Source organism: Muscardinus avellanarius (assembly GCF_963383645.1).
Source record: "Muscardinus avellanarius genome assembly, chromosome: 3".
NCBI classification, from domain to species: Eukaryota; Metazoa; Chordata; class Mammalia; order Rodentia; family Gliridae; genus Muscardinus; species Muscardinus avellanarius.
Window position 1 is genome coordinate 22,376,732 of NC_137788.1, and position 15,240 is coordinate 22,391,971.

Genomic DNA, 15,240 nt, shown 5'->3' on the forward strand with positions numbered 1-15,240 from the left:
ATTACAGGCATGCCTAGTTTATTCTTTATTTTGAAACAGAGTCTCACTAAGTTGCAGAGGTCTCACTAAGTAGCTGAGGCTGGCCAAAAACTTGGGATCCTCCTGTCTCAGCCTCCTAAATACTGGGATTATAACCATGCGCCACCATGCTCAGCACAAACATTTTTTTTTTTTTTTTTTTTTTTTTGCGGGTCTAGGGATGGAACCCAGGGGCTTTCAACCTCTGAGCTATACCCCCTGCCCTATTTTTTATTCTTTATTTTGAAACCAGGTCTCACTGAGTTGTAGAGGGCCTCAATAAGTAGCTGAGGCTGTCCCCGAACCGTGATCCTCTGGTCTCAGCCTCCCGAATGCTGGGATTACAAGCGTGCGCCACTGCGCCCGGCACATATGTTTTTTAATTTGAGGAAAATTTTTTTTTTTTTTTTTTTTTTTGGTGGCGCACTCTTTTTTTTTTTTTTCTTTAATTTTATTTTATTGGTGCACTGTATTCATACATCATAGTGGGATACAAACTTTTGTAGACATACATGCACACATCGCCCAGTCAGCCCCCACCCGATCCCCACCCCATTCTCTCCCCATCCCTCCTTCCCATGCTTGGCTTAGTGGTTGACATCTAGTATTATAGCAATTTATCCAAAATTAAAAATGATAATCTCACATAACAGTTTCATTTGTCTGATACCAAGCGTTTGATGATTTAAAGATAGCATTTCAATATTTCTTTTTGCTTTCTTTCTTACTAGAGCATATTTTTTTCTGTTTTTTTAGGTGAAACTATCATATATTTATATATTTATTTTTCAGAAAAAAATCTATCCTAATATGGAATATGAATTCTAGATACCCAAAACGATCTTGAAAAAGAACAAAGCTAGCAGATATATATTTTCTGATTTCAAACCATATAAAGCTACAATAATTGAAACAGTGTAGTACTGTTCTAAAGGCAGATATATAGACCATTGGAGTTAAATACAAGCCTAGAGCTAAATTCTTCCCTATATTGTCAAGTTATTTTTGACAAGGTTTCCACGAACATTTGGTGGTGGAAATAATAATCTTTTAACTAAATATTGTTGAAAAATAATAATTACATGGAAAAGAATAAAATTGGACCTTTACCTAATCCCATATACAAGTATTAACTCAAAATAGATAAAAGACCTAAATATAAATCTTAAGACTATAAACTTTTAGAAGAAAATCTAGGTCATAAAACCTCACAACATTGAAATTGGCAGTGATTTCTTGGATATGATTTCAATGGCACAGGCAACAGAAGAATATACAAACTCCCTAAAAAATAAAAGAAAATATTGTATATCCAAAGACAATGTAAACAGAGTTAAAAGTTACTAATAGAATTGGATAAAATATTTCCAAATGCTATATCTGAAGGTATATTAATATTCCAACTAGAAATCCTAAAAATTAACAACAATAAAGGCAAACAATACAACTTAGAGATAGGTAAAAGACTAACATAAATAATGAATCTCCACAGATAACCAATCTTAGTTGTCTGTTGGATGGAAACTCTTGTTTCTCTGGTTCTGGTGAGTGTTACCTATTTCTTCTTTGTAGTTAATCTCTTTGAGTATTTTCTCTAGCGCTGGTTTTGAAGACATAAATTCCTTCAGTTTCTGTTTGTCATGGAAGCTTCTTATTTCTCCATCTAATTTGATAGAAAGTTTTGCTGGATAGGAAATTTTTGGCTGGAAGTTGTTTTCTTTCAGAGTTTGGAATATGTTACTCCAAGCCCTTCTGGCTCTCATGACTTGGTTTGGGAAGTCTGGAGTGATTCTAATTGGTTTGCCTCTGAATGTCACTTGGCCCTTTGTTTTTGTTGCCTTTAAGATTCTCTGCTTGGCTTCCACATTGGTCATTTTGACAATTATATGGCGTGGGGATCCTCTTCTCCGATCCTGTCTAAAGGGAGTTCTATAAGTTTCCTGGATCTGTGTATCAACCTCTTGCTCTATATTTGGAAAATTTTCTGCTATTACTTCCTTGAAGAGATTGTTGATCCCTTTGGTATCACTTTCTTTTCCCTCCTCTATTCCAATTATTCTTAGGTTAGCTCTCTTAAGATGGGCCCATATTTCTTCAATGTCAGATTCCTGCTGTTGGATATTTTTTTCTAGATTAGAAACTATGCATTCATTTTTGGATTGCTCATCTTCTAAGAGCGAGATTCTGTTCCCCATGTGGTCTAATCGGTTGTTTGTGCTTTGAATTGAGGCCTTTACTTCATTAATTGCATCCTTTATCTCTTTTTGGCTCTCTCTGAGTTCTTTTCGAAGCACCTCTATTATTTCTACAGTTATTTTCCTGATTTGATCTTCTAGAAATCTCTGATTTTCTGTTTTATCAGGTTCTGATGTTGTGGGGTTGTACACATTCATTACTCCAGTGTTATTCCTCTTTCCCATGATTTCGGAGGTTTGTGCCTTCTCTGGGTTCTTCCCTTGGGTCACTATGACTTCACTTAAGGTGCTCTGGATCTCGAGTCTGTATTATCTCAGACCCCACTACTCCTTTACTGGGTTGTATCACAGAGTCTCGGACCCAGGGAGTCAATAGAGGCTGCTTTAAACTATGGGGGGTGCCAGGTTGCACGTTCTCCTATGGTGTGATATCTCTGCCACCACCACTCCCTCACTGGGTCAAGTCCCAGGAGGCCCAATACTGCGATTTCTCTTCTGTGGCCCGCAATTTGACTCACTGTTCTTGAGTACACAAATGTAGCTGTACTGGACTCGGTGAATTCACTGCTGCTGCCGCCGCCGGTGGCAATATGGCGCCTCTGCCACGCCCTCGGCCATGAGGCTGGCGTATTTTTTCTTCTCTGGTTTTGATTTCCACTCTGAATCCCTGCAGCGTGTGCTGAGCTCAGCCACTGGGAGCTTTAAATGCTGTCTGCGCCGAAAGATCCCGCCTGGCTGTTCCGCAGTGGCTCACCTCGGCTTGCTGTAGCCGTCCGTTGAGTTCGCCGCTGCCGCCGGCAGTATGGCGCTGCTGCCGCGTCCTCGGGCGCGTGTGTCTCCTCTGTGGCCCTGAGCTCTGTTCTCAGTCCGCTTTCTCTCTGGAGCCTGGTGGTTTTTTTTGTTTTTCTGGTGATGGTGTTTTCTGGCTATGAAAGGCGCTCTTTTTGTGGTAATGGAGATTGGTTGTTAGTGGGACTCTTAAGCCCCGCTTTTCTCGGTCACCATCTTCCCGGAAGTCTAATTTGAGGAAAATCTGAGTTTATGTCTAGTCTTCCTTCCTTGTGAAGATGTACCCATTAGTTTTTAACCATAGTTACTGTCATAAACTATAAAAAAGCAGTCTTAATAGTGGGTGGGAGTCAGGTACACCTGTGACGTATCGTTTCTAAGGAGCTTCTTTTCTTTGTACTCTCATTTTATCCTCCCTCTGAAATGTGCCTGAAAGACTGTACATCTGTGTGGCCTTTGAGAACAGACTCAGGACCCATGTCCAGGGTGGCAGGGAGGCAGGATTTGGCCCAACCGAGGAGAATTCTTATATTAACAGCTTTGGGAAAAGATAAGTTTCCTGGAGAAACAGAGAATTCTCTGTCAGAGACTGGCTTTTCTGTTCCGCTAACATAGTCATCTCTTTTTTCATTTCTAGCTGTTCTTATTGAACCAAGAGTTCAGGAGTCTGAGAGCTCAGGCCCAGCACAGCGTAAGCAGGAGTGCGTTTGTGGCAGGGCACTGCGACAGAGGCAAGTAGAGCAGAGCCGTAGGAGCTTTAGAGACAATGACAAGTTACTTAGACCAGATCATTACTGCTGCATTTATTGCTATAATCATGGGTTCAAATAGACTGTTGGGTTGAGATAGGAAAGATGCGTCTTCTTTAGGTACTGAAGCAGATGTGAGGCTGCAGATAGAAAGACCCTTCTGGATCTGAAATTGGTGGAGATTGAGATCGATCCTTTCAAAACTCTCTTCTGGCCGGGCGTGGTGGCGCACGCTTGTAATCCCCGCGCTTGGGAGGCGGAGACAGGAGGATCGCGCTGGTTCGGAGCCAGTCTCGCTGGCTTAAGAGACTCTGTTTCCACATAAAAATGTTAAAAAATAGGTCTGGGAGTGTAGCCCGTGGGAGTGTATCCCGGAGGTAGAAGGGCTTCCAGGAACCCCAGTACCACCAAAAAAAAAAAAAGAAAAAAAAAAAAAAACTCTTCTGCGTGCCCTATTGTTCCACATTTGGTGTTTGTTATCCAGTAATTCCTTACATTCATCAGTATGAAGTGTAAATATTCTGTTGAACATCCAGATTATGGCGTGACTTTGGAGTTTGCCAGTATGAAAGCATCAGTCATTCTTTCTCTGCCATGTTTCTCGTGCTACATTAGGCTGGGGTGGGGGCAACGTTACATCAGTGGACTGTGTCTCCTACCTCCAGCCATAGGAACGTTTGACTTGATAACAGTGAGGAAGTATATCCAGTATTCAGGCTTGCTATTTGGAGTTTCTTCCTGTGTAGAAAAATGCTGTTTATTAGATGTGGTTTAAGATAAAGAGCTGGGCACGGTAGAGCATGCCTGTAATCCCAGCTACTCGGTAGAATGAGCAGCAGGATTGTGAAATTTGAGGCCAGCCCGGGCAACTTAGTAAGACCCTATCTCAAAATACTTTTTTTTTTTTTTTTTTTTTTTTTTTGGTGCTAGATTGAAATCAGGGGCACTCTACCTCTGAGCTACAACCTTGCACTATTTTATGTTATTATTTTATTTTTTATTTTTTGAAGTACTGGGGATTAAACCCAAGGACATTCTACATCAAACCTATACCCCCAGCCCTATTTTTTATTCTTTGTTTTGAAACAGAGGCTCACTAAGTTGCAGAGGGCCTCACTGAGTCGCTGAGACTGGCTGTGAACCTGCGATCCTCCTCCCTCAGCCTCCCAAGCACTTGGATTACAAGCATGTGCCAACCTGCCTGGATGGTTTTATTTTTTGAAACAGTGTCTTTCTAGGTTGCCAAGTCTCACTAAATTCTGAGATTGGTCTTGAACCTGTGATCCTCCTGTCTCAGCTTCCCAAGTACTGGGATTACAAGTGTGCACCACTGTGTCCGACTTCAAATGTGGTGTAGTTTGGTGGTAGAATGCTTGCCTAGAGTGTAGGAGGCCTTGGGTTTGATTCAGCACCCCCCCCCCAAAAAAAAAATGCAGGAAAGAACTACCTACAGCAAGGGGAAACTATGAGTTGTTGCTCTACTGACATATGAAATTGGGAATCAGATATACAGTGTCCGCTTAGGAAAAACACGTGTGTATGTTATTTTAAAGATTGTACAGCTGGGCGTGGTGGCGCACCTTGTAATTCCTGCCCTTGGGAGTGAGATCCTGTTTCCAAATAAAGTATAAAATAGGTCTGGGAGTATAGCCTGGAGGTAGAAAAGCCCCTGGGTTCCACCTCCAGTACCACACACACACACACACACACACACACACACACACACAAAGATTGTACAGACAGGAGGATTGAAGATCACAGGTTCACAGCCAGCCTTAGTTACTTAGTGAAGCTCTCCGCAACTTAGTAAGACCCTGTTTTAAAATCAAGAATAAAAAATAGTGCTTTCTTTGGCAGCATGTATAGTAAAATTGGAAAGATACAGAGAATATTAGAATGACTCCTACACAAGGACGACATGCAAATTTGTGAAGCGTTCCATATTTTTAAGGATTTAATGGAAAATTAATAAAAGTGGTTTTGTGCTCTTGTTTACAAAAAAAAAAAAAAAAAGCTTGGCATGGTGGTACATGCTTATAATTCCCAGCATTTGGGATGCTGAGGTAGGAGGATTGCGGTTCGTGGACAGCCTCAGCTACTTAGTAGGGGCCTCTGCGAGACCCTGTATTAAATAAAGAATAAAAAAAAAAATAGAGCTGGCCGGGTAATCCCAGTACTTGGGAGGCAGAGACAGAGGATCGGGTTTGTAGGCAGCCTCAGCTACTACTAAGTGAGGCCCTCTACAACTTAGTGAGACCCTGTTTCAAAATAAAGAACAAAACATAGGGTTTGAGGTAGAGCTTGGAGGTAGAATGCCCCTGGGTTCCAACCCCAGTACTGCAAAAAAAAAAAAAAGAGAGAGAGAGAATAAAAAATAGGGCTTGGGGTGTATCTCAGAGGTGGAATGCCCTTAGGTTCAATCCCCAGTACCATAAAAAAAAGAAGATTATACAATCTAAGTATGGTGGCACACACCTGTAATCCCAGTACTTGGGAGCCTGACACAGGAGGATCACAGGTTTGAAGCCAACATCAGCAATTTAGTGAGGACCTTGTTTCCAAATAAATAAAATAGGGCTGGGGGTATAGCCTGAAGGTAGAAGGCCCTGGATTCTGCGCGCGCGCGCACACACACACACACACACACACACACACACACACACACACAACAATAGCATCATTATCCAAGGAAAAATAAAGAGGTCCCTTGGGAATCCTCTAGAGGAGAATGAGATTTGGCTCTTTCACAATGACTACTCAGCTCATTAGACTTGAGGCCCCTCTTAATAAGCCACTGAGAGCTCTGGGTCCTCACCCGAAAGACTGTTCACTGGATGTGTGGACAAGATTGCACGTATAATTTCAGGGGTTATAGATACCCTGAATTGGGTCCTGGTTGGGAGACTCTGCTAAAAGGATATAGTGTCTGCCTGGCTTTTTTTGTTGTTGTTCTGGGGGTTGAACTCAGAGGCCTTGCACCTCAGCAACACCTCCGGCCATTTTTATGTTTCTGTTTGGAAGCAGGGTCTCACCAGCTTGCTGAGAGTCTGGCTGTGTTTCTTTTCTCTCTCTCTAATGCAATACTTAAAAAAAAATGCAATACTAGTGGTTAAACCCAGGGCCATTCCAAGCTATACTCCAGCCCTGTTTTTTTATTTTTTATTTTGAAAAAGGATCTCACCAAGTTGCTGAGGCTGCCTGTAAATCTGTGATCATCCTGTCTCAGCCTCCCAACTTCTGTCTGGCTATGTTTCTGAGGCTGGTCTTGAACCTGTGATCCTACTTGTTTCAGCCTCCCAAGTACTGGGATTACAGGCATGTGCTACTGCTCTCAGTTTACCTAGCACTTTGATAAAAATAAATTTTTCCAATAAAACAGATGGGAAGGAATCGTTAAATATCCAGGTTATGACGTGACTTTGGAGTTTGCCACCTCTTTGTTTCCTAACTGAATGTTATAACATTACTGATACTGGAAATAACAGTCTGTGGGCCAGTTGCAGTGTGGTTACCTTCCTATGCTTGTAATGCCGCGCTTGGGAGGCTGAGACAGGAGGATCGCGCAGGTACAAAGCCAGCCTCAGCTGGCTTAAGAGACCCTATCTCCAAATAAAATATGAAATAGGTCTGGGAGTGTAGCCCAGAGGTAGAAGGCCCCTGGGTTCCATCCCCAGTACCATAAAAATAAATAAATAAATATTTTTTTTTAACAAAAGAATTGACTGTTCCTGGGATGGAATGCAGTGGCCTCTCATGAACGGCATCTCATTACAAGGCTTGGGGTCAAGCCTCAAATGCACAAGCTTACAGAGCTTACTGTGTGTGTGTGTGTGTGTGTGTGTGTGTGTGTGTGTGTGTGTGTGTGTGTGTAATTGGGGATTGAACTCGGGCATTCTACCTCCAAACTATACTCCTAGCCCTATTTTTATTTTATTTATTTATTTTTGTGGGTCTGGGGATGGTACCCAGGGCATTCGACCTCTGAGCTATACCCCCAGCCCTATTTTTTATTCTTTATTTTGAAACAGGGTTTCATTAAGTTGAAGAGGGCCTCACTAAGTAGCTGAGGCTGTCTGCGAATCGCGATCCTCTGGTCTCAGCCTCCCAAATGCTGGGATTACAAGTGTGCGCCACCATGCCCGGCTCTTTTTTTTTTTTTTTTTTTTTTTGTGGTACTGGGGTTCCTGGAAGCCTTTCTACCTCCAGGCTACACTCCCAGACCTATTTTTACATTTTTATTTGGAAACAGGGTCTCCTAAGCCAGCGCCCGCGGCTGGCTTTGAACCCGCGTGATCCTCCTGTCTCAGCCTCCCAAGCGCGGGGATTACAAGCGTGCGCCACCACGCCCGGCTCTGGCTCCTAATTTTAATTTTTTTTCCCTTATTTTTGTACTGGGGATTAAAGCTAGGGGCATTTACCTCTGAGCTACACCCCCAGCCCTGTTTTTTATTCTTTATTTTGAAACAGGGTCTCACCTCACTATGATGTCGTGGAGCACCCTACTATGTAATTGAGGCTGTCTGTGAACCTGGATCCTCCTGTCTCAGCCTCCCAAGTACTGGGATCACAAGTGCTTGCCACCATGCCTGGCTTCTATTTTTTATTCTTTATTTTGTAACAAGGCCTCACTAATTTGCAGAGAATGGCTGGGAACCCAGGATCCTTCTTTCTCAGCCTCCTAAGTACTGGGATTACAAGTGTGGGCCACCATGCCCAGCAAGTTTACAATTTCTAATCTGCCTAGAATTCTAGGGAAGCCATCTATTCACAAACATGACTGTTTTAGCAGTAAATCAGTGGGGTTTTATAGTGAACCTGGACAGGGTCCTTTGGAATGTTGCGCGCGCGCGCGCTCTCTCTCTCTCTCTCTTTCTTTTTCTCTTTATTATTTAATTATTTATTTATTTATTTATTTATTTATTTATTTATTTGTGGTACTGGGGAGGGAATCCAAAGGAACCCAAAACCAAGGGTATTCTACCTCAGGGCTATACCCCCAACATCTTTTATATTTTATTTGGAAACAAGGTCTAAGTTGCTGAGAGCCTCACTAAGTGGCTGAGGCTGGCTTTGAACCTGCACGATCCTCCTGTCTCAACCTCCCAAGAACTGGGATTACAAGCGTGCTCCACTACACCTGGCAGTGGCATTTACTGTAGTCCAGAACATGAGAGATGCTGCTGCTTGCTGCTGGGTTGCGGTTCAGGTTGGTGTCGTTTTCCAGTGACCACCTCACCTATTCAGCTCACCTTCAGCAAATGCTCTTGAACTTGGCGTGTGTAAACTGTGTGCTTGCTGCCAGGGATTCACTTGACTACGGGCAGCGCGGAGTCAAGTGGCCTGAGATGCATTCTCAGGCAGACAGAGCTTCTGCATCTACCTTACAATCATTTCCCTTCATTTCTCTACTTAGCTTTTCCCCAGATCTGGCTCTGGACTCACCAGGCACTGACCACTTTGTCATCATTGCCCAACTGAAGGAAGAGGTAGCTACTCTGAAGAAGATGTTGCATCAAAAGGATCAAATGATCTTAGAGAAAGAAAAAAAGGTATGGTTTAACACTCCAGACCGGAATGATGCAAGAAAAGCTGTGTGGTGTGGAGCGTGCCGATACCAACAATTGCTGGCATTTACCACGGAGCTTTGTGAGAGACCCCTTGCAAGGTTGCCGTGTCCTGGGAAGAGGCCAGCCGGTTGCTAGTATCATTCATGGGATGGCATTACCTTGGTCACCTAAGCCAAGTGGGTTCAGAAAGCTGATTTTTCTTTGCATTTTGGAGGGAGCTTACATTTTGAGAGACTAGTTATTAACCAAGTTAATTAACAGAGATTCACAGCGGAGCATATAACAGCATATACTACCATTCTCAGTGTCCGCTACCTCGGAAGGTTGCATAATCAGAACGTGCTGAATGAACATGGAATTGGGATGGAAGAAGCCGGCATGGTGGTGTACCCCTGTAATTCTAGTACTTGGGAGACTGAGACAGGAGGATCACAGGTGCAAAGCCAACCTCAGCAACTTAGTAAGACCCTGTTTCAAACTAAAAAAATAAGCTAGTCATGGTGGAAAATGCTCATAATCCCAGTACTTGGGAGGCTGAGACGGGAGGATCCTGGGTTCGCGGCTAGCCTCAGCAACTTTGTGAGGCCATCTGCAACTTAGCAAGACTCTGTTTCAAACTAAAAAATAAAAATAGGGCTGGGGTATAGCTCAGAGGTAGAATGTCTCTAGGTTCAATCCCCAGTACCACACACACAAAAAGAGGACTGGGGGTGTAGCTCAGTGGTGGAACAAGCCTGGGTTCAGTCTGCAATATCACAACCAGGTGTGGTACACACCTATAATCCCAGTACTTGGGAGGATGAGACAGGAGGATTACAGGTTCAAGGACAGCTTCAGCAAGTAGTGAGACTGTGATCAACTTATCAAGACTCTGTTTCAAAATAAAGTTAAAGTAGGGCTGAGGATGTAGCTCAGAGTAGAATGTCCCTGGATTCAATCCCTAGCACCACACACAAAAATCCCCAGTATCTGTCTTATCTATCTAATCTATCTCCCTCCCTTTCTCACCCCTCTCTATCTTTCCTCTCTTCCCCTCCCCTCCCCTCCTTTCCCCTCGCATCTCCTCCCTCCCTCCCTCCCTTCCTCCCTCCCTCCCCCCCTTTCTCTCTCTCTCTCTCTCTCTCTCTCTCTCTCTCTCTCTCTCTCACACACACACACACACACACACACACACACACACACACACACTCAGCCTGGTGTGGTGGTGAATGCCTGAAATCCTAGTACTAGGGAGGCTGAGACAAGAGGATCGTAGGTTCGAGGACAGCCTCAGTAGGAAGTAAAACTCATCAACCTAGTGAGACCCTGTTTCAACACAAACATGGTGGCGCACGCTTATAATCCCAGCATTTGGGAGGCTGAGACAGGAGGATCTGGGTTTGCAGCCAGCCTCAGCTATTAGTGAGGCCCTCTGCAACTTGCTGAGACCCTGTTTCAAAATAAAGAATAAAAAATAGGATGCCGGGTGTGGTGGCGCACACTTGTAATCCCCGCACTTGGGAGGCGGAGACAGGAGGATTGCACAGGTTCGAAGCCAGCTGTGCTGGCTTAAGAGACCCTGTTTGTAAATTAAAAAAGTATAAAAATAGGTCTGGGAGTGTAGCCCAGAAGTAGAAGGGCTTCCAGGAACCCCAGTATCACCAAAAAAAAAAAAAGGAGCCAGGCGTGGTGGTGCACACTTGTAATTCCACCTCCCCACCCCACCCCACCCCCAACCCCGCCGCCGCTTGGGAGGCTGAGACAGGAGGATCACACAGGTTTGAAGCCAGCCTCAGCTACTTAGTGAGGCTCTTGGAAACTTATGAGACCCTGTTTCAAAAATATATATATAGGTCTGGGAGTATAGCTCGGAGGTAGAAAGCCTCTGGGTTCCACCCCTAGCACCACAAAAAAAAAGAAGAAGAAAGAATAGGGCTGGGTGGGTATAGCTCAAAAGTAGAATGCCCCTGGGTTCCATCCCCAGCACCACTAAATAGATAGATAGATAGATAGATAGATAGATAGATAGATAGATAGGGCTGGGGGTGTAACTCAGAGGTAGAATGTTCCTGGGTTCCATCCCCAGTACCTCAAAACAAAAAAAGGGGCTGGGTTGTAGCCTGGAGGTAGGATTTCCCTAGGTTCAATCCCCAGGACCAAAAGAAAAAAAAAATGTTTAATGCTCTCAGGCTAAAAGAGCCTGATGTCTTCATCTCTTATTAAGGAGATGCCATGTATGTGGAACAGTAATTCTCAAAGTATATGGGCAAGCCAGGCGTGGTGGTGCACGCTTGTAATCCCAGCATTCGGGAGGCTGAGACCAAAGGATCGTGGTTCACGGACAGCCTCAGCTACTTAGTGAGGCCCTCTGCAACTCAGTGAGACCCGGTTTCAAAATAAAGAATAAAAAATAGGGCAGGAAGTGTAGCTCGGAGGTGGAATACCCCTGGGTTCCATCCCCAGACCCGCAAAGAAATATGGGCTGATGCACTGGCTTCCTTGGACAGTGTTCAGGTGAGCCTTCTTCCATGACTCTTTTTTTTTTTAATTCAATTATTTATTTATATATTTATATTTGCGGGTCTGGGGATAGAACCCAGGGGCATTTGACCTCCGAGCTACACCCCCTGCCCTAGTTTTTTTATTTTTATTTATTTATTTTATTTATTTATTTATTTATTATTTTTTTTTTTTTTTGCTGGTACTGGGGGTGGAACCCAGGGACTTTCTACCTCCGGGCTATACTCCCAGACCTATTTTATATTTTATTTGGAAACAGGGTCTCACTAAGTTGCTGAGAGCCTCACTAAGTAGCTGAGGCTGGCTTCGAACCTGTGCGATCCTCCTGTCTCAGCCTCCCAAGCGCGCAGGGATTACAAGCGTGAGCCACCACGCCCGGCATTCTTTATTTTGAAACGGTCTCACTGAGTTGCGGAGGGCCTCACTAAGTAGCCGAGGCTGTCTGCGAACCGCGATCCTCTGGTCTCAGCCTCCCGAATGCTGGGATTCCAAGCCTGCGCCACCGCGCCTGGCTGCTTCCATGACTTTACATCATTGTACTTCATTGCTCACAGCTCCCTTACTAAGCGGCCCACTCCATTTCTAAGCCGGGCCTGGTGCTGCACATCTGTAGTTCCAGTACCTGGGAGACAAAAGGATCCCAGGTTTGAGGATAGCTTCAGCAACATAGCAAGACTCTCAGCAATATATTGAGTTCCCATCTCCAAATAAATTAAAGAGAGCTGGGCGTGGTGGCCCACGCTTGTAATCCCAATACTTGGGAGGCTGAGACAGGAGGATTGCAGGTTCGTGGCCATCCTCAGCTACTTAATGAGGCCCTCTGCAACTTAGTGAGACCGTTTCAAAATAAAGAATAAAAAATAGGGCTGGGGCCAGGCGTGGTGGTGCACGCTTGTAATCCCAGCATTTGGGAGGCTGACACAGGAGGGTTCCAGTTGCGGACAGCCTCAGCTACTTAGTGAGGCCCTCTGCAACTCAGTGAGACCCTTTTTCAAAATAAAGAATAAACAATAGGACAGGAGGTGTAGCTCAGAGGTAGAATGCCCCTGGGTTCCATCCCAAGATGGCTAAATAAATAAATAGGGATGGGGGTGTAGCTTGAAGGTAGAATGCCCCTGGGTTCCATCCCCAGCATTACACACACACAAAAAGAAAAAAAGTGAAGGGACTGGAGTGAGGGTATAGGTCAGTCTTTGAGAGACCCTACCTTTATTCCTTAGTATGAGAGAGAGAGAGACAGACAGAGAGACAGAGAGACAGAGAGACAGAGAGACAGAGACACAGACAAGAGAATGGGAATAGAAATGTAAATTCAGAGTAGGGTACAGTGATGCATGCATATAGCCCTGCATTTGAGAGACTGAGACAGAAGGATCACTAGAGGCCTGGAGTTTGTGCCAGCCTGGGCAACAGTGAGACCCCATCTGTGGGAGGAAGGCAGTATAACTGAGGATTTTGTACGTTCTTAAGGAAAACTTTAGGAAAAGTATAGGCTACTCCCTGGCTTTGATGTAGGTATGAATCTGCACGGAAGCCCTGGATCCTTGATTTGTGGAACCACTTAGGTCTCTGGTACCAAAGCACTTTCCATTGCACAGAAATTTCTTCTGCTCATCCTGCCCTTTCCTCTCAGATTACAGAGTTGAAGGCCGATTTTCAGTACCAGGAATCTCAGATGAGGGCCAAAATGAACCAAATGGAGAAAACCCACAAAGAAGTTACAGAACAGTTGCAGGTAACTGACCTCATGTACTTGGCTTGATTGTACTTTAAGAAATCATGTCTTAGCCCGGCGTGGTGGCGCACGCTTGTAATCCCAGCATTCGGGAGGCTGAGACAGGAGGATTGAGGTTCACCAACAGCCTCAGCTACTTACTGAGGCCCTTTGCAACTCAGTGAGACGCTGTTTCAAAATAAAGAATAAAAAACAAGGCTGGGGGTGTAGCTCAGAGGTAGAATGCGGGTTCCATACCCAGTACTGCAAGAAAAGAAAGAAAGAAAGAAAAAGAAAGGAAGAAAGGAAGGAAGGAAGGAAATAAATCATGTCTTAGATTTTTTTCTCTATTGACATATTGAATTACTTCCTCTTTTGGATATCTTTTATTGTTTTGCTCTTGGATGCATTCTGATCATTTTCTCTCAAAGGGAGTGGAATTAATAAATATGTTTCTTGATTTTTGCATATGCCAGATATGATCCCAGATGTCTGAATTATAGATTGTTTATCCAGCTCATTAAAGCACTCCAGAATTTGCTTAAAGCAACCTTTTGTACCCGTGAGTCTCCAGAGACTGAGACTCACTGATTAACCTGTCGCAAATACTTTGTTCCTTGAACCAAGTGTCAAGCCCTAGAGCTTTCTGTTTCTGTCTCTAGAATTGTTCATCTCTTCCTGACCCCCTACACTGTTTGCCTTCACATCTGCATGGAAAACATCCCATTATTGATTAGTAGTATTGCTTGTTAAGTTTACACTGCATGGACAACATCTTCTATCCTGTTAAAAACATCTTTCTTGCACTGATTTTTAATTTTTACTTTTTTAGGCCAAAAACCGAGAGCTCCTGAAGCAGGCAGCTGCTTTGTCCAAGAGCAAGAAGTCGGAGAAGTCAGGGGCTATCACCTCCCCGTGAGCCCGCGAGAGCTCCCAGCAACAGCAGACAGAGGCTTCCAGGGTTGGGGCTGGAGACCTGGCTGTTCTCTGGGAATTGCAAGCTTTCTTAAGAAATCTCTATTTTATTACAGTTATCCTTCTTTGTGCGATTGCAGTGGGCTGAATGGAAACACCTGGTTTGTGCTGTTGTATGACTGCATGCTTGAGTGTGTGGGATTTTAAACTCGCCTTTCTCTTTCTCAACTTCTATTCCTTTCCTCTTCCTCCTCCTCCTCGCTCTCTCCCCCTCCCGTGATTTTATTCTCTCTGTTTCCGTACTGTTTTTTTCTTGTGGTGGCCACTGCTCAGTGTTATGTGCAGAATGATTTTCCGTCCATCATTGCGTCCTGCCATACCCATGAGCAAATAGTTTGGCATTAACTGTACATCACTGCCACCCTCGGGACTTTTAGAACTGCCACTCTCAGACTTGGTACAATGAGAGAGGCGTTCTCTCTCCAGTAAACCTTTTGCTTCAGGGTAAACTCTTGGGTTTTTTCCAGGTATATTATGTATGAACTTTGTACTATGTATAGCCAGAGTTTTATTTATTTTTTAAAAATGAAACTTTTTCTTGATAAAGGAATAATGGTAGCCTAGCTAGTTCTTGTAAAAGTGATGCCTCTTGGGGGAAAAAAAGCAGTCCTAGTCTCTAGCTTTTAGTAAAAGTATCAGATTTTTTTCTTTCTTGTTACCTTAGAGTCTTAAAAACTGATTGCTAAGGTAAAATATTCAATGCATAAGTATGGAGTTAAGTGCCTTTTGGAGGA

At 43.9% G+C, this 15,240-nt stretch overlaps 1 protein-coding gene across 1 annotated transcript in view; it reads left to right on the top strand.

Moving 5' to 3' along the window:
- FAM76A (family with sequence similarity 76 member A) overlaps positions 1-14,450 on the top strand; it is a gene marked incomplete at both ends in the record, with an annotated part of 34,560 nt that extends 20,110 nt beyond the window's left edge. Inside the window, 3 exon segments of the mRNA XM_080690431.1 lie at positions 9,165-9,300; positions 13,451-13,552; positions 14,364-14,450. Coding sequence (XP_080546557.1) covers positions 9,165-9,300; positions 13,451-13,552; positions 14,364-14,450 — 325 coding nt within the window.
- Between the last annotated feature and the right edge of the window lie 790 nt (positions 14,451-15,240).